The sequence below is a fragment of the Molossus molossus genome, unplaced genomic scaffold (genome assembly GCF_014108415.1).
Source record: "Molossus molossus isolate mMolMol1 unplaced genomic scaffold, mMolMol1.p scaffold_m16_p_31, whole genome shotgun sequence".
NCBI lineage: Eukaryota > Metazoa > Chordata > Mammalia > Chiroptera > Molossidae > Molossus > Molossus molossus.
In genome coordinates this window covers 1854925-1878109 of record NW_023425368.1, presented here as the reverse complement: position 1 = coordinate 1878109, position 23185 = coordinate 1854925, and the positions used below count along the sequence as shown (strand labels likewise).

The window sequence follows — 23185 nt, the reverse complement described above, 5'->3', positions numbered from 1 at the left end:
TGGCGGTGGGTCCCATAAAGCCAGACCTCCTTATGATTCTGCAAAGACCTTTACTGGATGATTCCAAAGCAGAAGATGAAGGTCCACACAGCTGTGGGCAGGCACTGCTTCCGGCTACCCACACTTCTGCGAAAGAGACTCTGGCCAGATACTGCCATGGTGCACATGGTCACTTCTCCAGGGGCACGTAGTTCAGCAGCTTCTCGATCAGGTCCACGTGGGCCAGCAGCATGCGGCGGCAGCAGTAGCGCTTCAGTCCCAGTGCGTCCAAGGCATCCCTGCGGGCAGGAGAGGGCAGGCTGAGGCCCGTTCATCCCAGCCTCATTGGGCTGCTGTGCAATCTCCCCTCAGCTCTGCCCCACGTCAGGGAGGGAGATGTCTCTCCAGGGAGCCACCTCACATATTTCCCAAACCCATCAGAGCCTCCGCTCCCTTTCCCTGGGACCCAGCCCATTCACCCTCGAGGCCTCCAGAAAATTCTCACACATTGGCCCCAATGTAGAGACGGAAGCTTGGGAACCAGAAGACCAGGCTGAGAGGTCCCTGCTTGTGGCACTGCAGGGAGGGGTCTTGTGCAGCCCACCCGCTGTTCCCACACTCTGGTCACCCTAGCAGCCTCTGGCCCAGTGAAAACAGTCGGCCCATGCATATCTTCTCTGTTCATCCCTGCACCGAGACACCGAGAGCCTTGGCATGCTGGCACGCCCCAGGGGTTCAAACGTGATTAAGACGAGGTCCAAGGGTGAGAACAGAGTGGCACAGGCTCAGGCAGGCTTGATGGTGAGGAGCAAGCACAGAAAATAGACACCGCAAAAGCCTCAAGACGCCCTGGCTCGCTTGGCTCAGTGGTTAGAGCGTCAGCCTGCAGACTAAAGGGTCCCAAATTCGACTGATACCCAGTCAAGGGCACAAACCTAGGTTGCAGGTTTGATCCCCAGCCCTGGTCAGGGTGCGTGTGGGAGGCAACCAATGTATGTGAGAGACACACTGATATTTCTCTCTCTCTCCCCTTCCACATTTTCTGAAAATCAATGGAAAAAATACTCTCTAGTGAGAAGGAAAAAAAAAGCGTCAGGATGACAGCTACGTGGTCATGAAGCTGTCCTACGTCCGAAAAGACAAGTGGGCTTGCAGGACACGGGGGTGGGGCCAACGGCAAAGACGAGAGGTTAGGGAGAGGTTAGGAGAGGAGGCTGAGGGCTCACAGGCGGGGGAAACGCGCCGCGACTGGTCAGAGGACACCTAGAACCCCCAACACCAAAGGTGGAGGCCCAACCCCCCGCCTCTCCCCAAACTGCGGGGGGTGCGGGGCAACACTCTCCCAAGAGCACCGCTGGAAGGGGCTCGGACCGAAAGCCCACGCAGGGTCACCTGGAATCGGAGGTGCGAGCCGCACGCGCCTGCTCGGCCGACCAGGACCACTGCGCCCCTCCCCCCCGCCCCGCAGGCCGGCACCCTCACCCCTCCCCGCAGGCCGGCACCCTCACACCCCTCCCCGCAGGCCGGCACCCTCACCTCCGCCCCGCAGGCCGGCACCCTCACACCCCTCCCCGCAGGCCGGCACCCTCACCCCTCCCCGCAGGTCGGCACCCTCACCTCCGCCCCGCAGGCCGGCACCCTCACCCCTCCCCGCAGGCCGGCACCCTCACCCCCTCCCCGCAGGCCGGCACCCTCACCCCTCCCCGCAGGCCGGCACCCTCACCCCCTCCCCGCAGGCCGGCACCCTCACCCCTCCCCGCAGGCCGGCACCCTCACCCCTCCCCGCAGGCCGGCACCCTCACCCCTCCCCGCAGGCCGGCACCCTCACCCCCCCGCCCCGCAGGCCGGCACCCTCACCCCTCCCCGCAGGCCGGCACCCCCACCCCCCCTCCCGGCCCGTCTCCACGCCCGGCCCAGGCCCGCGGGGCGGCCCGGGACGCTGCCCACCCCCAGGAGGCCCGCGCGGCCCGGAGCCTCACCCCTCGGTGTACTCGGCCTGCAGCAGCCCCAGGTAGGCCTCCCACTTGTTGCCGACGATCTTGCCGCACGTGAAGCAGCGCACGGGGATGATCATGGCCGCAGCAGCTCAGCGACTGCGCTCCGGGCCCGCGGCGCTCCGGCTTCAGTCACCGCCCCGCCCCGGGCGCATCCATGGCGCGGGGGTGGCCGCCCCGCTCGGCTGCCCCCCGCCCGCTCTGCCCGCCCCCACGCCGTGGACGTTCGCCTCCCGTGGTAGCGAGCTTCCTCCGCACGTGCGGGGGGTCCCGGGCCCGCGCGGTCACGGCAGCAGCGGCGGACGCCCCCTGTTCGCAGCGTTGGTACGTCCCGGCCTACGGCGCCCGAGCAGGGCCGTAAGAGCTCAGCGGCGCGGTTCGCGTTTCTCGTGTCCGCATGACTGACAGCTGCGCGGCGGGCGGACGGCGCGCTCAGGTACCGCGTCCGCCCCGGGGATGCGGCCGGAGTCCCGCCGCCCGCGGTGCCCGAGCCGGGACCAGACCCAGGCCCGGGCCGAGAGAACTGGCGCGGAGTTCGAGCCCCGAGCGCTTAGCCCCGAGCCGAGCCGCAGCAACAAGTGGCGGGGCGACCCCGCGGCGGGGCGGAGGGGCTGGCCCGCGGCCACGGGCGGTCTCCCCGCAGTCCCTCCTGGCCCGGCCGGCAAGGGGGTCGCCTGCCCGGAGCCCCTGCCCGCAGGTGCCCGGGGCTGTCTGCGGCTGAGGTCTGGGGTCCCCTCGGGTGCCGCCCGGCCCGCGCGCCCGCACCGCGTCGGCCCCGGCCGGGCAGTTACCTGCGGCCGGCAGCGGTCGGCCGAGTGGCGCGCTCAGCGGCGGCTCCTCCCCGCCCGCGCCGCGTCAGTCCGCTTCGGCCCGCGTCCCTCCTCCCTTCTCCCCGGGGAAGGGGCTGGGAGCGAGGGGCCGGGCCGGGTCTGCATCCGCCCCTGGACCGGCTGTGCTGGGTCCCCGCGATCTGGGGACGTCGGACCTCACTTCGGAGGACCGGAGCAGGGCGGAGAGGGTGGTCAGGGAGGGCGTCGCGGAAGAGGCGCCTTTTGAGTTGAACCTTGAGGAACACGGGATTTCGCTAGGGGCGAGCCTGAGTGTGTGAACGAGGGCAGGGCCTGGCAAAGGGAACTCTTGGGTGGAGGCCTGGAAATGGTACCTGCAGGGTAGCTCAAGGAGACAGGTTTGGGCCAGGGCCAGGGTAGGTGATGGAGCCAGAGGGGATGGGGCAGGACCCATGGAAGATTTGAAGGGAGGGGAGACTGTGTCTGGAAATGGGATGGGGGGGCCCCATGATCCTGGCGCTGGGGCTGGGGCTAGACTTGGTGCAGGGAAGGCTCCCTGCAGGAGGTGAGCTTTGGGCTGTGGGAGCTGGGTTCTGCAAAGTGGCACCTGTGGCTTAGGGTGTGGGCAGGCTCACTGGCCTGGGGCATCTGGATCTTCTGTTGGGACCCAGGTGTTGGACCCACGCTGTCAGACCTTAGTTGGGGAGCAGGAAGATTGAGGGTCCTCTGGGTCCTGGGTAGAGCTGGCCAGAGCTACTGCCTGCCTGGAGTTTGTGCCTCCACTTTTCCTGGGCCCTGGACAGCTTCCCCAATGGCATTTGCCATCCCCCACCCTGCCACGTGCAGAGCCACGAGCTAAAGCCACTTCCCTTCCCTGACACCCTCTACCTCCCTCCCACTGACTGGACGCACATCCTGTCCCTGGCCAGATGGGCAGGATAGGGGGCCTTGAGTCACGGTGGCCTGGGGTCAGACTCAGGCTCAGCTACAGATGCTGCCACAGCTGCAGAGGCTGCGGAGGTGAGAGGGAGACCGGGAGGGCATCTGGGATGTCAGCGGGGCGGACCTTGGGAGGGTTGGGAGCAGAAGGCTTCCTGGAGCAGGGGCTCAGGGCCTGTCCCACCAGTGCTCCTGCCCAGAGCAGTTGTTTACTCTGCTGAGGCAGGGGAGCTGCCTCCCGCCCCATCCCGACCAGAGCCAAGTTGACATTCCTGGAATTCTGAGAACTGTATGTAGATTTGGGGGCCCAGGCAGGTCTTCTTCCTGAGCTCCTCCCTCCAGCTCCCTGATTTCCCAGGAGAGGGTATGGCGAGCAGAGTGGCTGCCCCAACACACATGTGCCCAGAGGCCCCTTGGGGCACTCAGTCCGCCCAGTTCAACACTGCCCAGGCTGGACCACAGGACCCTGGGGAGCTTCAGAGGTCAGCCCCCCGCCCCCCCACGGTGGCCGTGGTGTGTGTGTGTGTGTGTGTGTGTGTGTGTGTAAGTGTACGCCCTGGTGGGGGGAGCAGGCTGAGGAGAGAGCCCGGCTCTCTTCAGTGTGGCCAGAGCCCAGGGCACTGGTGGGATGGGACAGGACTCTGCCTGCCTGCTGGGGGAGCTGGGGGCCCTTGCTCATGCCTCAGTGTGGAGTGTCAGCACAGATGTGGCCCAGGCCTCCGGGGAGGCCTGAGATGGAGGTGCAGGTTTCCCAAGAACGGGTGTCCTGCCCCAGCAATGGGGGGCATGGGGAGGGAGAGCTATGCTCACATGTGGTCTGGAACTCATGAGCCGTGTTTCCTGCCAGAAAGGGTCACTTCAGAGCAGGCAGGGGACCCGGGGAATCAGAAATGGAAGTTTTAGCTGCTGACTGGCCCTGAGCATTGTCCTGGAAACAGGCCCCACCCACTGGCCCTTGGTCACAGCGCCAGTTCCTCCAGGGTTGGAACCAGAAGCTGAGCAGAGGGAGGTCCTGACCGCGGCTTCCCTCGCTTGGTAGAAGTGTGCTCACACAGGACGTGCCCAGTGGGGAGTGTCCGTGAACAGACATGCTTGCACCCCTCTCCAGTCAGATGGGGTCACCCTCCTGGGCCCCGGGGACTGGCGATTCCTGAGCTCAGGTGTGCTTGAGCCTGGACTGCCCCTACCTAGTCACCAGCTGGGCACACCTAGGCCCGTGGCCTTGGAGAGCATCACTGTCTGCCAGCCTAGCCCGGCAGCCTGGGCCTGATGTGGGCTCCCTGAGGGTACTGCTCTGCCAGGTGGTACAGGGGCATTCACTGACGTAGGGTGGGCATACACTGGGCACCTGAGGCGCGGTGCTCCCAGGGCCTCGGTAGGTGAGAAGGCACCCCCCCTAGGGTCCTAATTGTGTCCCCTCTACCCTACATCCTTGTGGCCTCCTATAGAGGAAGACCTGAGGGTGGGGTGGGGGGAGGATAGGGAATGGGGAGGGCCCTGAGCTTGGGTTGGCCTGGGTGGGCCCAGGAGGAGAATGGAGACTCTTGGTGGCCCTTGCAGGGGGACCCCTCCCTTGGAGCGGCTGTCTTTCAGCCCCTGAGGCTCCGGTTTGTGTCTGGGAGATGGCCCTGCCTGGGCCCCTGGACCCTGAGTGTGGAGGGGGTCCAGCCTGGTGTTCGCATGCCCCTCCCCCAGGCTGGGGACCTGGGTGGGCGCTGGGCCTGCAGGGCCGAAGCAGCAGCAGGAAGCAACACCACAGGCCTGTTTGTGTTGGCGGAGCCTCCCAGCTCCTCAAAGCCGCCCCAGAGCTGCCTGGCCTGCCCGCCACCCTGAGCTGCCCCTGCTGGGCTGTGTGCTCCAGCCAGACTGCTGCTGCCCCTCCACTGGGGCTCAGGGTGGGCCCCTGGCCGGCAGTCGCCCTCTGTCGCCCCAGGCCTCCAAGTCCACGGTGGGCACGCTCTGTCTGTGCGTTCGGACAGGTCCGTTTTGAGTGGCCCTTGGGATAGCCAGGTAGGTGCCCGTGGCATCTGTGTGGCTCACACTGCCCTAGGCCCCTAGCTGCCCCCCACCATGGGGCCCAGCCCCAGCTGGCAGGCTGGTGTCTGTCTTGGGCTCTCACTCAGCCCAATCCCTGCTGCCTGCCCTGTGCCCCCTGTTCTGGGGGACACAGGCCTGCAGGTCCCTGCGCTCAAAAGGAAGCCCAGAGTGGGAAGTGGGCAAGGAGGCCTCGCGGAGGAGGACGCTGGGCCGGGGTGAGGGAGGGAGCCAGTCCTGGTCTTGCATTCATGCCCGACTGCAGGGTTGTGTCTGGGGTGCCCAGGGTGGGGTGAGGGCTGGAAGGGCTGAAGGTCTTTCACAGAGGGTTGGGGGGCTGCCTTGGATGGGGGCTGGGAGTGGGGCCCGGCCGTCATCTCCTCCTGGTGTTGGCCACGTCCCGATATGTGGGGGTCTAGGAGGGTGGTAGGGCCCCCTGTAAGGTCTGCCAGGAGGCACGCCCCATGCCTGGCGGCGGGGGCTTGCAGACCCAGGCTCCGGCCTGTGCAGGTGGTAAGAGAGACGCAGGTTCTAGCTTCTGATATGTTGCTGTGGGCTTAAGGCCCCGCAGCCCTGGGGAGGGGGTTCATCAAAGAGAGTGGGAAGGGCGGATTCCCCGTTGCTTTCGATTCTTTACTGCGCTTGACCCTCCTCCAAGGACAGTTCATCTCCAGGCACAGCAATTGCCGTTGGCTGGGGTGGGAGGTCCCAAGCCCTTGGCCCCGGCACATCCGCTCCTCACTGTGGAGGGTGCTGTTCATACCCCCTGTGAGGTTGACGGAGGGGCCTCAGGTTGCTTGCAGGGAGGAGCTGGGACTGACCTTCGAGGAGCCTGTCCAGCCCAGATGGGACTGGCAGTGGGCACCTGCCAGGGTGGCCTTCCCAGCCTTTGCAGCCCCTCATGTCCTCAGGCTGCTTGGAAGGCCACCTGCCCCCATCCCCAGGCTGATGGAGCCGCTGGTCTGAGGGGGAGGGGTGGGGGGTGTGCTGGGGTGCCCTCTCCCCATGCTGCCTGGCTGGCGGGGAGGACAGAACCCCTGGAAGTGCTGGGGGTAGACGAAGGGCCTCAGGAATCTGTGGGGAAAGCATGAGGTTGGTGGCATTTGGAGCCAAGGAGGGGGTGGGGTGCAGGGCATCTCGGGGGAGTGGACAACAGGCTGGTCTCGAGGGCCTGGGACCTTGGGGGACACGTCATTACGAGCCAAGCCTGTGTGTGAGTCCATGCGTCTGGATACACGTGTGCTCTGCATGTGTGTCCCCTGGCACACGCACTGTCTGTGCCCGTGTGTGCTAGCCTGCTTTCTTGCCTGGGCGTCTCAGGAGGCCAAGTGACCAGAGGTTGGGGAAAGCAGCCCCCCTGTTTGGGGCTGTTGGTCAGCCTCTCCCCCTCCCCTGGAAGGACCTGGTCCAAGTAGAGGCTATTCCTCATCTCCTTGGGCCGGCCTGGTCTCTGAGAGCCCCGATGTGGGTGCGAACCAGATGCGGCCTTCACGCTGTCTGTCTCCCCTCCACAGAGCTCCGTCTGCCTTGGTGGTGTTGACTGCTCGCCCTCCGGCTAGCTCGCCTTCAGGGACTCTGCGCACCGCCTGACTCCTTCCTGTGGCAAGCTCAGGTACATGTCGGCCTGGCCAGGCAGTGGGGGCAGACCTGGCTGCCTCCTAGGCTCACCTGTGCCTGGTCCGGGGTCCCTGCTGCGGACGCTCTCCTGGGCCGGGGCCAGGCTGTGTTACCTGACCCTGCCTCCTGAGTTCGCTTGTTGGGGCCCCACCTGTTGGAGGAAGGGGACTCCTGTGGGGGAGGGGCTGGACTTTGGGGACAGGGTCACTGGGAGAACCCCCACCCGGCCACAGTCTTGATGCACCTGTGTCCACATTCCACCTGACCCTAGGTTGAATTTTCTGGTTTCTTTTTCTTTTTTTTAAATTTTTATTCCTCACCTGAGGATATTTTCTCATTTATCATGAGATAGAGGGGGAAGCAGGGGTAGAGAGACAGAAATGTCAACGTGATAGAGCCATACTGACTGGCTGCCTCCCGCACAACCTGACCAGGGCCAGGGCCGAGCTGCAACCGAGGTTCGTGCCCTTGACGGGAATTGAACCCGTGACTCCTTGGTCCACAGGCCGACGCTCTAGCCCCTGAGCCAAACCGGCCAGGGTGAGTTTTCTGGTTTCATCTATCAGACGGACCTGCCTACCTGGACTGACGGGCACTGATTTTGTGGATGGGAGTGGGGGGGTGGCAGGACTTTGGGGGATACTGGGACAGCAGTGGCTGAGTGAGATGGAACTGGGGGCATCCAGGCTGCTGGGCCCAGTGTGGGAACCCAAGCCTGAGTCCCAGCGTGATGAAGGTGTGGAGAGGTGAGCCCCACGGGAGCCCGGCCACTACCCAGCCCCGGCCACCGGGACCCCATTCTTGTCCTTGGAGGCCCTGCCCTGGGACCAGGCCCATCCCCCTCACCTCTGGCCCCAGTGTCTTCAGGGAAGACAAAGGTGAGGAGCCAGGCCTGAGTTTTTCCGACTCTGGGCTGCAGGGGCCCAGTGTGGGAGTGGCCGACTGTGACCCCAGCACGGGGGTCGGTGTCTGTTAGGGTCTGTGTGGTCAGTCTTGGCTTCTTGGGTGGTCAGGAGGCCCTCTTGGTCAGCTCTGGCCCCTCCCCCAGCCCTCCTGGCCCACGACTGTGTACCGAGCACACTCTCACACGCTGGCGTGTGCAAGGACCCCCGCGATCTTAGCTTGGACACGTAGGCTGGTTGAGTTAGACCAAGGGGAGGGTGGCCAGAGGCCACTAGGGCTCCCTGGGACCTCCAGGGGTCACTGGAGGCCACTTGCTCCCTAAGCAGAGATGTGGACAGTGGTGTCTGCAGGGCCCTGGTTGGGGCGCTCCACTGCCTGCTTCTCCCCTGGGCCCTGGTGCCTGGTCACTGTCGTGTCCTTTTCCTGGGGCCCAGACATGCCAAAGAACACTCGGGGAGACAAGGTCGAGGGCCATGGGAAGCCCCAGGGGGGCCAGCAGTGTGGGCTGGGGCTCTCCTGTCCCCTCCCCACCAGGGCCAGCCCCCACACTGCCCAGGGCCTTGAGCTGCAGTTCTCCACAGAGCCCCGGGGATGCAGCAGAGGGCTGGTCCTAGGTCTGGGTGGGGAGCCCAGATGTCCAGATGGTCCTGCTCAGCTGTAGTCCCCCACCTGCCACCCCATACCACTCAATGTCTCAGACTGTCACCCCTTCCCCTCTGTCTTCCTCTCCTCTTATCCCCTGTCCCCCCTCCCTTCCAGTCCCCCCGCCTCCTCCCTCCCACTCCTCTCCCCTCTGAGCTCTGCTGCTCAGCTCTCCGGGACCCTAAGGGAGGCCTTTCCAGGACTGTCCCATGGGGAGGTGGACATGGCCAGTGGGCTTCCGTGGTGACCAGGTAGGCCTTGGCCACAGTCTCAACCTCAGGGTGCAGGGCACATCTCTCTCCAAGGGGGCCACCCTCTCCAAGGCTAGGCTCTCCTGCCTGAGGTCCAAGGGAGGGGGGTGCGGGCCTGGCAGGGAGTGGCATTGGGGGCACATGCTCCCCGACTCCACAGGGCCCAGAGACGTCGCGGTCCCTACCAGTGGTGTGGGCATCTGTCCCATCTGGGCTTGTGGGTGTGTCTGCACATTCCCTGTGCACAGGACACGTGTGCAGGTCACTTTGGGTGTATGCCAGCCTGGCTTGGGTACGGACGTTTCTGGGGTCTGACTCCCAGCCTGGGCTGGTGCAAAAAGCAATGTGGGGCCCTTTGTTAAAAAAGTATCAAGAATTTCAGTGGTGCAGCAGGGCTTCCAACCCGCCAGCCCACCCTGGGTGCTGCCAGGGGTTGATATCTAGGCCAGGAGTGGGCTGCCCACCTTCCATGGAGCCTGTCTTTGGGTCTCCAGTGGTTACTCCTGAGCTGGTGTTTACGTCTGAACACTTCCCTGACCTGCCTTGCAGTGACCCAGCCTGCCCTCCCGGCACCCAGGGCTCCCCGGAGCACCCTCCCAGCTTCCCCTCTCTTGCCCGGCTCCTATCAGGGGCTTGTCTTTTAAATCGAAGCCCAACCTCCCCAACTACCGTCTCCCTCAGGTTGGGTGCCCCAGGCTGACCCCTGTCTCCATAGACGTCCCTCCCCACTCAAGCTATGAACTGCAGGAGCTCTGGGGTCCCGGTGCTGCCCCCTGCCAGCCCAGCAGGAGGTGGGGTTGCTGCTCGCAGAGTGCGAACCCCAAGGACTGGTGGGCTCCACTCCCCGGCGCCACGCTGTACCTCGCTTTGTTCCCTGGGCCGGGCCAAGGCCAGAGCCGCCCCCAAGTCGCCACCGGACTGAGACTGGGCCAGTTTTATTTGCATAGCGCTGCACAGGTCGGGGGTGGTGGGAGGTGTCCGAGCGCGGCCAGGCCCCGGGTCGCGTGCAGGGCGCCCTCGGGGAAAGGCCGGGGCGTCGTTAGGGGCTGAGACACGCCTGGGGCTGGCCCCCCGCTCAGCGCCCAGCTCCGCCCAACTGGTCCCCGGCCCACCCGAGCACCTTCCTCCCGCGAGGGGCGGGGCAGGGGCGTGGCCCCGGGGCTGGGATTGGCGGGCGCGGCCGAGCGGTGGGATTTGCCTGGCGGCTCGCGGGAGGGGAGGGGTCGCGGAGGCGGGGCGGGTGCAGATTGGCGGGTGCGCGCGGGGCGGGGCTGCGGAGCGGGCGCGGGGCTGCGGCGGGCAGGTGTCCGCACCGCCGCGGGGCTGAGCCGGGCGGCTCGCGGGGCCGGGGGCCGGGGGCGCGCGGGCTGGGCGGCCCGCCGGCGGGATGCGGCGCTCAGGGGCGGCGGGCGCGGGGCGCTGAGCCGCGGCGGCCCGGGCGCGATGCGCCGCTCCAGCACGGACGAGTCCACGTACCGGCGCAGCCCGTCGCCGGAGGGCAAGGAGCCGGGCCCCGCGCGCGGCGGCCCCTTCCGGCGCTACAGCAGCCTGTACGGGCGCGGGGACGGCGGGCGCGCGGGCGGCCCCTTCTTCGGGCTGCACGCCAGCCCGGGTCCCAAGGCGGCCCAGGCGCGCTGCCCGCCGCCCAAGGGCACCAAGTACGTGGTCTTCTACCTGGACCTGTCCTTCATCTTCCTCCTAGAGCTGAAGCGCTGCGGCATGGCGCGCGGCTGCCTGCAGGGCGTCAAGTACCTCATGTTCGCCTTCAACCTGCTCTTCTGGGTGAGTGGGGCGCTGGGGCGCTGGGCCCCGGGGTCCCGGGCCGGGCCGGGGAGAGCCCCAAGTGCTGCGCCTGCTGGAATGGGGGTGGGACGCGTGGGTCGCAGATGCGGGGGACCCCGGGTCGCTGCTCTGGCCGATGATGGGGTTCCCCTAGGAGAGAGAGGAGGCAGAGTCCTTTACCCCCTGAGCAGTTGCCCCGTGTCCTCTCCCCCCTTCCTGAGATGGGATGTACCCCACATGTGGGTGTCCAGGAGGGCTGCCTGGGGCACTGAGACACACCTGCCAGGGGTCCCAGTCCTGGTCTGTGTCCTGGGGCTGGGCCTCTGCTCTGTCCCCTTCTCTCCCTCCCTGCAGCCTGAGTAGTTCTTTCTTTACCTTTGCACCCCCCGCCCAGTGGGCCGACCCCCCAGGACAGGGCCCTGCCTGCTGAAGGGCTCTCGGGCCGAGGTAGCCCCCTAGTCTCCAGAGGGGCTGTGCAAGGGACAGGGAGGTGTGTGCCTTGTGAGCCCTCGGGCTGGGTCCGGGCAGGACCGTGGGGCGAGGTGGGCCCCGGTGAGTACATGTGGGTGTCTGGCCTTCTGCCGCCGCCCCGCCAGCAGGCTGTGTGTGGGGGCTTCCATAACTTTGCTGAGTGGGCTGGGTTTGCTCACACAGGAGGTGCCTGTGTCCAGTGGCAGAAGTGCTTGGGGTTCTCGGTGGCCCCTTCCCTCAGACGGGGCAGAGCTGCCACCCAGGCTCATACCGCAGGGACAGCGCTGGGTTGTGGCCGAGGCCGGTGCCAGCACCTGACCAGGTCGGTGCCAGCCTGGCCAGGCCTAGGCTCCACCGGCTGGGCTGGGGGAGGCTTGTTGGAGAAAGGATGCCAAGGTCACTCCCTGCTCTGTCATTCATTCCTGAGCCAACCCTTCCACAACTGAGCGTAAGGAGGTGTGGCTTCAGCTCTGCCAGGCTGTGGACTCCAGCAGGAGGCTCATTTGCATGGGGTCCGGTTAAGGCCAGATGCCTGGAAACCCAAGTCTACCTTTTTGTAGTCCCTTCTGCCCTGGGCCCTGGCTTTTCCTCTTCTCTCCATTTCCGGGGGGTGGTCAGGGGTCCCTGGGAGGGGCAGCTAGCCTGGGCCAAGTGGGGAGTGGGACCCGGAGGCTCCTGCTTCCAGAGAGGGTCACCCCAAAACTTTGCTCTCTGCAAGGGGCTTCTGGGAGGGGGAGGCCCAGGCCCGGAGGGGAGCACTCTGGAGGCTGGGGGGCTGCAGAGAGGTGGGTGCAGCTGCCACTCTGAGCGGGCATGGGGAGGGGTGGGGGACATTGACCAGCTGCAGTGGGCATGAACATGGTTGGTGCTAATGGCTGCAGGTGACAGTGTGACCAGAGCTGGCAGCCAGAGGTGTCACCGTGGTGGGCAGTGTAGGTTGTGCAGTGGGGGCAGGGCAGCCCTGCCATCCTGGTGGCTCCTAGAGGAGCGAGTGCTGGGGGCCCTGGGAAGGGTGGGGCAGGGGTCCAGGGTGCAGGTACAGATGGGGAAGGTGAGGGGTTCCCAGCGTGCCTGGGAGAGGTTGAGGGGAGGCGGGGGTGAGGGGCCCACCTCGTGCACCTGCTCGGAGGTTGTGGTGCACTGACTTCTCCAGCTTCCTCGCACCCTGGTGTTGGCTGTCCTCTACCCAACCCCTTCTGGAACCCCTTTCCTTCAGGATTCACCCCAGTTCTCCCAGAGGCTGACCCCACAAGCCCCCCGACCCCTGGGCTCATAGGCACCTGCCCCCCTGTCCCCCTGAAGCAGAGCCATCCCCACCTCGCCTTGTGTAGGGCTGTGCCCCTGGTCCTGGGGGCCCCTGGCGAGACCACAGTGCTCGTGAGGGTGGTGCAGGGCCCAGCTCCAGAGATAAGTGGCTGATTTGTGGCCCTGTTGGATGGGGGCTCTGGGTGGGGTCTGGAGGACAGGGCTGAGGCCTCCAGCCATCTGAGGGGGTAGGAAAGTCTTGTCACCCGTCTGACCTGGGGCTCATGTGCCCACTCATCCCAGGGGAAACAGGCCCGCCTGTTGTCATCAGCGCTTGGAGCCAGACGCCTGGGGCTGGGAGCCCGAAAGCCGAGGCACAGAGGGGCTGGTGACTGACCCCAGGCCCGCCTACCCTCCTGCAGCAGACGGGCCTCACTGGGCAGGGACAGCCCCTTTGGGGACAGTCGCCCTCCTCTGAGGTGTGCAGTGGTGGTGGGCAGCCTAGGGTCAGGGTCCCTGAGACAGGGCCAGGGTTGTGTTCTGGGGACCCAGTCTTGGTGGTGAGGGCCTCGTGCAGGGCCTGGAGTGGGTGCAGGGTACCACGTGATGCCCAGCTGGGGTTGGGGGGACTGCAGCCCCTGGGGAGCCACTGGGTTAGGCCCCTGACAGACGGATGGGGACCCTGGGCTGGGCATGTCGATAGGCTCTGGTGGCAGCACCCACAGCTCCGTCCCCAGGCAGAGCCCCCCCCCCCCCTTGCGGCGGGCATGGCTGGGCTTTTCTGAATAAAGCAAGGCTGGGACCTAAGACTGGGGTAGTCGTGTGCCCGATGGGTCGGGGTGGCAGCAGTTTGTCAGGCTCCAGGGAGCTCTGTACTCAGAGGGGCTCCGTGGGCTCCGAGGGTCTCTCGAGTCCAGCCCGCCGGCAGGGCGAGGAGGGTGAGGAGGGCGAGAGGGCAGAGGCAGCCCGCCAGACCTCTGTGTGGGTCTGGACATGAATCCGAGGAAGAGCAGGCTGCAGGCTGGGTGGGGCTGGTCTGGGACAGAGCCATGTGGCGGGGCTGCTGAGGGGCCTTAGGGGTCAGGCGGTTGTGCGGAGGGTCGGTTCCAGGTCCCAGCAGCAGCTCCCTTCCTTGGCCGTGGTCCCGGTCTCTGGTCAGCGGGACAATGCTGGACTGTGTTTCCTCCGTGGTACCCTGTGGCTCAAGCCTGGGAGGTACTGCCTCACTCCCCACTCCCAAGCAGCCCTGCTGGGGTCCTCATCTGTCCCCCACTTGCCCCTCATTCCCCCCTCCCTGGATACTGGTCAGTAAGGCCACCCCCCAGATGGGCAGGGCCAGGGGTCTCCGAGCCTTGGGAGTACCGGGGGCTCTCAGGGTTGGCAGTGAGAAAACAGGGCTGGGGGGGACTGGGGGCTCCCTGATGTTTAAGGAAATTCACTCCAGGTGGCTGGCGTGGCTCAGTGGACTGGTGTCGTCCCGTGGACTGAGAGGTCCCGATTCAGTTCCCGGTGGGAGAACGTGCCCGGAGTTCGGGCTCGATTCCCCGGTGGGGGGCGTGAAGGACACAGCCGACCGATGTTTCTCTCTCACATCGATGTTTCTATCTCTCTCTCCCTTCCTCTCTCTAAGAAATCAATGAAAACAAAAAATTTATAAAATTAATTCCAGCCAATTGTGTAGATTAAAAATTTTTTTTGCCCTGGCCGGTTTGGCTCGGCGGTTGGAGCATCGGCCCGTGGACCAGAGAGTCCTGGGTTAGGTTTCCGCTAGGGGCACATACCAAAAAAAAAGAACTTTTTTTTTGTTTATTGATTTTAGAGAGATGGATAGAAACATCGATGAGCGAGAACATCGATTAGCCACCTCCTGCATGCCCCCCACTGGGGATCAGGCCCACAACCTGGGCACGTGCCCTGACCGGGAATCGAACCGGTGACCTCCCGGTGTGTGGGTCAACGCTAACTCCTGAACCACACTGGCCGGGCAGCCAATGGTATAGATTTGAAGTGAACAGTGTGCAGTTGTCACTCCAGTAACAACATTGAGCCAAGGTGGGGGAATCCCAGCCCCTTTACTCAGTCCCCCGGCCCCACCTTAGGCGGCGGCAGACCCGATTTTCAGCACAGTGAACACATTTCGCCATCCTTGAACTGTGTATAGATGGTGCCGTCCACCATGCCCAGCCCCCACCCCGAGTCAGTGCTGCCTGGCAGCTGAGGGGCTTCTGGGCACAGACTTAGCCCCTGCAGGCACCCAGCCCTCCACCCCATTCCAAGGACATGGCCCACTGCCCGGCCATCTGCCACGCTGAACTGTGTGGCCAGAGGGGCATTGGCAGAGGGCCTGCTGGCACCTACCCCACCGTAGGCCTGGAGGTGGTGGCATCACCAACCGTGCCCCAGGCCAGCCTGAAGAAGACCCAGAGAAGGGGAGCGACAGCAGGAGGGGTTGCAGCCGGGGACAGGTGGAGGCAGGGTGCGTGCCCCAGGTGCGTGGGGGAGAGGGAGGCCTCAGTTGATGGCGGGGCTAGGGTGGGGGACCCTCTCCTGCTCCTGCGTCCACCTGGGCTTCTGCCTGCCTGGGGGGTGGGTATGCATGGGGCTGGGGAGGTGCAGAGTGGGCATCGGTAAGCTTGGAGGGGTCCTGGATCCTCAGCTGCACCATCTTGGCCACTCTGCCCAGGGAGGGACTGGCGCTCCGGCCTGCGGGGACCTCAGCCCCATTAGTCCTGCGTCTGATGTTCTGTGTCTGGGTGTAACGGGCCCATTTTCTCCTGCACTTGGAGGCTGTGATTTTCCTGCCTGAATGTTTTAAAAGCTTCAGACGCAGAAACATTTCAGGATCATGGGATGTCACTGAGCACGTGCACTTGGTGGGTGTGTCTGTGATGGTGGCCCCGAGGGTGTCCACATGGGCAGCCCGGAGGCCCTGGGGGTGACGGCAGCGCCGTGCGTCAGCCACCTGTGAGGCCTGTGGAGCGTTGTCAGGGACGCTGCCCGTGAGGGGCGCCTGTGACCATGTGGCCGTGTCTGCATCACAGGGTGTGTGACGGCCTGGGTGACGGGCAGCGGGGTCTCTCCTCAGGGTGGAGTTGTTTTTTTTTATCCTCACCCGAGGACATTTTTCCATTTTTTGTTCAGATAGAGTGGGAGGGAGAGAGAGAGAGAGAAACATTGACATGAAAGCGACACATCGAGTGGCTGCCACCCGCATGACTAACCAGGACCGGGGACAAACTGCAACCGAGGTACGTGCCCTTAGCGGGAACTGAACCCAGGTCTCTCTGGACCGCAGGCCGCCACTCTAACCGCTGTGCCAAACCGTCCAGGGTGGGTGGAGTGTTAATTAAGGAAATGCGAGTCCACCAGGGCTGGCTGTGGGCCCTGGGTGGCCCTCCGTGCACCTCCCACAGGCCCCAGCAGGCAGCCGACGAATCCCCACCACCTGGAAGGCAGACCACAGGCAGTCTGGGTTTTACTTATTTATTTTAGTACGTTAAAATAATTTTTTTCTTTATTGATTTTAGAGAGAGAAGAAGGGAGAGGGAGGGAGAGAGATAAAAACATCGATGAGACAGAACATTGATTGGCCGCCTCCTGCACGCCCCCTACTGGGGATCAAGCCCACAACCCGGGCATGTGCCCTGACCGGGAATTGAACTGGGACCTCTCAGTCCAGGGGACGACGCTCAATCCCCTGAGCCACACGGGCCGGTGGCAGTTTGTGTTTTAAATAACAGCTCCAGCCCTGGGCGGTTTGGCTCAGCGGTTAGAGCGTCGGCCTGCGGTCCGGAGAGACCCGGGTTCGGTTCCCGCTAAGGGCACGTACCTCGGTTGCAGTTTGTCCCCGGCCCTGGTTGGTCGTGCGGGTGGCAGCCACTCGATGTGTCCCTTTCACGTCAATGTTTCTTTTTCTCTCTTCCTCTGTCTCCTTCCCACTCTGCCTGAACAAAAAATGGAAAAATGTCCTCGGGTGAGGATAAAAAAAAAAAAGTAACAGCTCCAGCACCTCCTCTCTGCTCAGGGACCTTCCCCAAGGGGCAGCCCACCCGCCGTGGCTGGGCCTGGGTCTCAGCCCTGAATTGTGACCCTGTGATACCCAGAGCTGTGACCTGGTGAGGGGCCAGGGGTCAGTGGACCCCAGCGGGTCACAGTGTCCTCTGTCCAGAGAGGGCCTGACACCCAGTGTCCTCCACAGAGAGGCGGCCCGCCCTCCCTGCCCGGGTCCCGCCCCTGCCCAGTGTGGGTCTGTGTGGCGTTATTTCTGGGCACAGTGCCCCAGTGGGGTTCCTTGGAGATCCCACGAGATCCAGAGGCCATGGTGGTGAGGCGCCGTGGGCATCCCGACCGGCATGGGGTGAAGGAGGGGCGCAGCCCGGCAGGCAGGCGGGAGAAGTGAATGTCGCCGCTCACCCTGCCCCGTCTGTGCCCCTGATGCCAGAAGTGGGGCCCCCCAAAGGCAGGCTCAGGGCGCGCTGGGCACTGGTGGCCCGGCCCCACCCCTCCAGGGCCTCGCCTGCGGTCAGCACCACGGACAGCCCCACCCCTGGCTGGTGGGGCCTGCCTCCATCCCACCCTGCAGGTGGGGGGCACAGCCTCCCTACACACACACAGCCTGCCCCACCCTGGGGTTGTGCCCAAACCCAGCTCTGAAGTGTGTGCGTGCCTAGGGTGCTTGTGTTGGGTGTGTGCCAGGCTGTGAGGGACCCGCTGCTGAGTGGGGGTAGGGGGCACAGATGCCAGGTGATAGAGGGTCCTGGATGGCCCCCCGGACTCCTGGCCTCGAGCTGGTCACGGCACCAAGTTTGATCAGGAGACACACTGAGCTGGACACTGTGCAGAGACCTTGCAGGTTCTGATCCTGGCTGTGGCAGGGGCACTTGTCACACATGGTGGCCCTTCTGGGAACCCCCAGGGCTCGGTGGTCAGTGCTGGGGCCGGTCAGCCTCTGCACCAGGGTCCCTCTGACCTGGTACCTAGAAGCACAGGGCCCGGGCACTTCCTGCCCCTGGTTGGTTCCCCCGTTGGCCGCTCCGCTGCCACCCTCCTGCGGGAGGGGCGCAGCCAGGCGCTGTGTCCCCAGAGCAGGGATGGAGGAGCCAGCTGGCCACTGGGCACAGGTTCCCAGGCCCCGCCCTGAGGCAGCATTGTCAGAAAAGGTGTTCATGGATTGTAGACAGTCCTTGTTTTCGGGGCGAGGTGTGGTTTTCCCTGGGCTGACTGGCCCCCCATAGGCGGGTAGACATTCCACGTGGGGCCCTCTTGCTCAGCCTGGACAAGGCCCCGAGGGACCCCAGACACCGCAGGAGGCCTGGGCGAGCGGCACCCCGCACCTGTAATCATGGTCTCCTGCCAGCCAGCGGGGTTAATGCACTGGGTACCCTCGAGGGAGTTCTGGAGACAAGCCCAGCCGCCTTGCCACCCCACCCTGGGCAAGGTGACTCTGGGGGGCAGGGTCTCAGGGCCCACAGGGCCTGCCTGAGTTGTGGGGTCTCTGTCAGGGTCCAGGCTCCAGGCCTGGGGAGCAGGGTGGGGATGTGTGGTCACCTCCTTAGGGCTGGCTGGGCAGGCCGCATTTGTCTGGGAAATGGGGTACGAGTCTGGCTTGGGAGGCTTCTGTGGGGGGGATGTGGGGCTCTTGGTGGCCTTGGGCAAGTAGTACTGTGTCCCTTGGAGTCTGGTGGCCCCGCCTGTCCTGGGTGTGCAGGGTGAGCACTCTGAGGGGTAGGGTGTTGTGCCCGGGACTGCCCTGCGGGCCCACCCATGGGGGCCAAGGCCAGACTGCCAGGAAGCTCCTGGGCCCTGGTGGGGTGCAGGGCCCCACGCCTGTCCATTCCTAGCCTGGCCTTCCCCAGAGCCATCAGCTGTCGGCTGATGTCTGGTCAGCATTTGTGGGGGCTGCCGGCACAGCCTCTGTGTCTTCCTGAGCCGGCCCAGAGCCCAAGGCCTCAGTGTCTGGGGTGGCGGCTGGAGCCACAGCCCTCTGGCCGGCCCTGGTCTCCCCTGCTCCCCAGGCTGGGCGTCCTCGTTAGCAGGCTAGGCCAAGAGCTCTCTCTGGGTCGTCACTGCCTGGCCTCTCCCCCTTCTTCCTTTTATGTTAATTGATTTTTGTAGTAATGAGCAATTGTGAATTCAGTAAGCGCCAGTGGTTGAGGGCGGGGGTGGCGGGGGCGGTGGGGCCGGGGAACGGGCTCTCTATGCTGGCCAGCACTCTGGGGACCCCCGGGGACAGCTGAGGACGCCCAGAGGGCTCACAAGACGGCCGCCACATGGGGCCTGGTGTTGGAAGCCAGATTTCAGGAGGAGCGAGTGTGTAGGGTCCTGCTGGGGTCTCTAAGGGGGTCTCCCTGGGCTGTTCAGATCCGGAGTGGCCTTGGGGTTGGACCCATCACCAAGGCGACAGGGACGGGTGAGGTGCAGGCTGCATTCTGGGGGTGCTTCATGAGGGTGGCGTTCAGGGGATGCCCTGGGACCCCTTCTCCATTATGATAGTGTCTGCAGACCACCTCCCACACCCCAGCATGACCGAGGCGTGGGGTCCTGCAGACCCTGTGGCCATGGGTCGGGGTGTTGGGACAGGACTGGGAGGGTGCACAGCCCCGGGTCAGCAGGTGGGCGAGGGTGCAGGGGGGTTTGCCCTGGACACCCGCTGGCTGCTGCCTAACCGCCCCCCGCCCCCGGCCCAGCTGGGAGGCTGCGGCATCCTGGGCGTGGGCATCTGGCTGGCCGCCACGCAGGGGAACTTCGCCACCTTGTCGTCCTCCTTCCCGTCCCTGTCGGCCGCCAACCTGCTCATCGTCACGGGCACCTTCGTCATGGCCATCGGCTTCGTGGGGTGCATCGGGGCCATCAAGGAGAACACGTGCCTCCTGCTCACCGTGAGTGGGGGCAGGGGGCTCCGGGGTCCCGCACATGGGCGCCGCCTGCGGGTGGTGGGTGTCCGGGGCGGGGGCTGCTGTCAGGGACAGTGCGGAGCTCGTGGGGGCCTCCCTGGACAGGACAGGGACGCGTGTGCACGCATGTCCACCGCCACACCGGTGTGCACGTGCGTGAGGCAGGGCTGCTGCTGCTTCCAGAAACCCCTTTCCTAACTCCCCCCCCGCTCCTGTCCCAGGCCCCCGGCCCTGGGACCCTTTGTTAGACGCTCCCAGCCTGGCCTTGGCCTTGGCGATGGGTTTAAAGGCAGGACGTGTTCATCGTCCTGTCCTCGGGAATGTTGATCCCAGAAGATTCAGAAGGGAGCGGCCCGGCCCTTGGAAGGTGGAGGGCTCCGGGGTTTGGGGTGATCGGGCATGGAGGGTTGGGCAGGGAGGCTGAGGCCCGTGTCCGGCTCCCCCCCCCCGCAGTTCTTTGTGCTGCTGCTGCTGGTGTTCCTGCTGGAGGCCACCATCGCCATCCTCTTCTTTGCCTACACGGACAAGGTACGGCCCCTCTGCCCACCCAGCTCCGGGTGGGGGGGCTCCATGCCAGTGGGGGCCACAGCAGGGTTGGTGTGCCCGCAAACGCTGGCTGTCTGCGGCCCCTTCGTCCGACCCCGGGCCCTCCCGGCAGGTTTGTGGCCTGCTCAGGGGAGCTCCGGGCTCCTGCTGCCCTGCGCTGTGTGCAGTCGACTGGGAGAGACTCCCACCTCCCGGTGTTTGTTCAGTTGTTCGTTTGTTCACTGACGTCAGTAAGGGCTCGTTTACTCGTTTGGCCCTGGGGTTATAACCCGAGACTGTGCTATTTCTTGCTCGTCTACTTTGCTGCGGGGGCTCTCTGGGCTGGCTCCTGGCTTCTAGGCATGCCTTCCATGCACTTTTTTGGGGAACACTTTTTGTTTTCTGGCACCAGAAGATGCCCCAGGCCCGTCCTGGGCATTCCCTGCCTAGCAGGGACCGGCCATTTCTCCCAGGAGCCCTGGTCCTTTCCCGGGGGAGGGAAGGTCTCAGGGAGCGAGCTGAGGGTGCTCGGTGCTCCTTGCGCTGGGGTGTGGGAGCCGCAAGGCCCTGGCGAGAGCGCGGCCGTGCCGGAGCGGGTGTGCGGACAGCCTGGGGCACCTGTCCTCAGTGTCTGTGCGCTGGCCGAGTCCCTGCAGCTGTGACTGACCCAGTGCCCAGACCACAGGGCCAGGCGGATGGCGAGGCAGAGGCCTGGGTCTCCAGGGGAGGGAACAGGGCAGGCATGGGGATCTGCACGGGAGGCCTGGCCGGCCGGGGGGCCCTGCTGACCCACTGCACCTGCAGATCGACAGGTATGCACAGCAAGATCTGAAGAAGGGTCTGCACCTGTACGGCACCCCTGGCAACGTGGGCCTCACCAACGCCTGGAGCATCATCCAGACCGATGTGAGGAGGGGCAGGAGGGGTGGGGCGCGGCCAGGCCTGTGGGCAGAGGGCGTGGTGCGTGCCCCCAGCCAGGTCCTAGCCGGTTGCTCCCACAGTTCCGCTGCTGTGGCGTCTCCAACTACACGGACTGGTTCGAAGTCTACAACGCCACACGTGTGCCCGACTCCTGCTGCCTGGAGTTTAGCGAGAGCTGCGGGCTGCACGCACCTGGCACCTGGTGGAAGGCGGTGAGCCCGCGCCTGACCCGCCCGCCCGCCCGCTGGGCCCCGGGCCTGGGGGTGGAGGGTCAGCCTTGCCTGCCTGCCGGGGTGGATGCCGGCCCATGACACCCGCGGGCTCTTCCTGCAGCCGTGTTACGAGACGGTGAAGGTGTGGCTCCAGGAGAACCTGCTGGCCGTGGGCATCTTCGGGCTGTGCACGGCGCTGGTGCAGGTATGCGGGCGGGGCGGGGCCGCCCTGCCAGGGATAGACGGGCTGCCCTGGGCTCCGGAGCGAAGCCTCCGCTTCTAGTGGTCGGGGCACAGCCTGGACACCTCAGCCCAGGGCAGCCCAGCCGGTGGTGGGTGGTGGTCACAGGACTGCCCAGTGGAGAGTGAGGGTGGGCAGCCCCGCGCTGACTGGCAGGTCCAGCTGGGGGGGCCTCTGCTCCCCTGGCCCCCATGGAGTCCTGAGCATCAGGAGCTGAGCTGAGTCAGTAAACTTGGTCACTGGGGCAGCCACCGTTCCTGGGGTTCGTAGACAAGTGGGGGTGGGAGCAGAGCAGGTGGGCATGCAGCAGTGGATGAATGGGCAAGGGGCAGGGTGCTGGGCCCCTGGCAAGTGCGGGGGGGGGGGGGGGCTGTGGCCCAAGGCCAGGCCATGCCCAGGGGAGGTGGGTCTGGGGCTGAGCCCTAGGAGTCCCCGAGGTGCCCCATGTGGTGGGCAGGCCCTGCCCCGAGGCAGAGGGGGTATGGCTGCCATGGACCTGAATTGCCAAGGATGGGGAGCCACCCCCAGAGAAGGTGTCGGCCCTGGGGTGGGGTCCAGGGGTGTCTGCAGGCAGGATGCTCTGGGTTCGTGGCTCGGTGGAGCGGTCTGCCCAGCCCCTTCGTGTCCCTGCAGATCCTGGGCCTGACCTTCGCCATGACCATGTACTGCCAGGTGGTGAAGGCCGACACCTACTGTTCCTAGCCCGCCCGCTCCTGCCGCTGTGCTTCCTGCCAGCAGAGGCCGCCCTTGGGGAGCCTGGTCCCACTGCAGCCTCTGCGCCTGGCCTGGGGGGCGGGGGGCAGAGCCCAGGACCCGGCCAGGCTGCTGAGCTCCCTGGTAGAGGGCCGCTGAGCGCTGGCCACGCGGGGGCGGGGGGGCTTCTGACGCCCTTTAATTCTCACCCTTGTGTCCTCCAGAGCAGCGCTTTCCCGAGACCCCGTGCAGGGCAGGGGTTGGCCACACGGGCTGGGTGGGGTGAGGGACCCCCCTCTGGCCCTGGTGCTTGGGCGGGGCTGGAGCCGTCGTCCACATTCCACAGGGGCCAGGGCTCGCTCTGGTGCATCTAATAAAGTGTGTGGGCAGTAGCCCGTGTTGGTTCCTGCCCCGACCCCACGGGGGTCTCACGCGTGGGCCCACGCGCGGCCATGGGCTCCTCCCCAGTGGGGCTGGTGCCTGGAGGGAGGTTCCAGGACCCAGGCCGGACAGAGGGGCGTGTTCACTTCAGTACAGCTGCAAACACTCCATTAAGTCAGCTCCAAGAGCCCTGCCGGCCTGGGTCAGTGGTTAGAGCATCAGCCCAAAGACCAAAGGGTCTTGGGTTCGAGTCCCAGCCAAGGGCACGTACCTAGGTTGCAGGTTCGATCCCCAGTCCCAGTTGTGGTTGTGTGGGAGGCAACCCATCAATATTTCTGTCTTCCTCTCCCTCCTGCCCTCCTTTCCACTGTCTCAAAATCAACGGAAATCCTCTGGAGGACTGAGGATTCTCACGCACACGTGCGTGCACACACATGTGCACACACACGAGCATGCACATGAGAACATGCACACATGTGCACACACATGAGAATGCACACACACAAACATGCATGTGCGCGCACACACAGGCGCACACTCGCTCCACCAAGTGGCACAGAGGCTCCAGGAACCACTGTCTCCCTGCTCAGCCCACGTGTCTCCATCCCTCCCCTCCCCGTGCCCCCTCCCCTGACACGGGGTGTCCTCTGCAAGTGGGTTCAGCTCCTTGCTCC

At 65.3% G+C, this 23185-nt stretch overlaps 2 protein-coding genes across 5 annotated transcripts; one reads left to right on the top strand and one right to left on the bottom strand.

The window, feature by feature from the left end:
* Positions 1 to 18: 18 nt before the first annotated feature.
* Positions 19 to 2089, bottom strand: POLR2L (RNA polymerase II, I and III subunit L). The gene is made up of 2 exons (XM_036281148.1): positions 1959 to 2089; positions 19 to 278 (listed from the first exon to the last, which is right to left on the bottom strand). The coding sequence occupies exons 1-2, from the start codon at positions 2051 to 2053 to the stop codon at positions 170 to 172; spliced, it is 204 nt and encodes a 67-aa protein (XP_036137041.1). The 5' UTR covers positions 2054 to 2089; the 3' UTR covers positions 19 to 169.
* A 256-nt stretch (positions 2090 to 2345) lies between these two features.
* TSPAN4 (tetraspanin 4) lies at positions 2346 to 22511 on the top strand. Of its 4 annotated transcripts, none has more exons than XM_036281115.1 (9): positions 2346 to 2409; positions 7249 to 7346; positions 10850 to 10929; positions 19332 to 19523; positions 19992 to 20066; positions 20868 to 20969; positions 21065 to 21196; positions 21318 to 21401; positions 22071 to 22511. In XM_036281115.1, exons 3-9 carry the CDS (start codon positions 10867 to 10869, stop codon positions 22137 to 22139), a joined length of 717 nt encoding a protein of 238 aa, XP_036137008.1. In that variant the 5' UTR covers positions 2346 to 2409; positions 7249 to 7346; positions 10850 to 10866; the 3' UTR covers positions 22140 to 22511. The 4 variants fall into 4 exon arrangements, with proteins under 4 accessions (XP_036137008.1, XP_036137006.1, XP_036137007.1 ...); XM_036281113.1 differs by lacking the exon at positions 2346 to 2409 and adding an exon at positions 3670 to 3781; XM_036281114.1 differs by lacking the exon at positions 2346 to 2409 and adding an exon at positions 4074 to 4182.
* Positions 22512 to 23185: the final 674 nt, after the last annotated feature.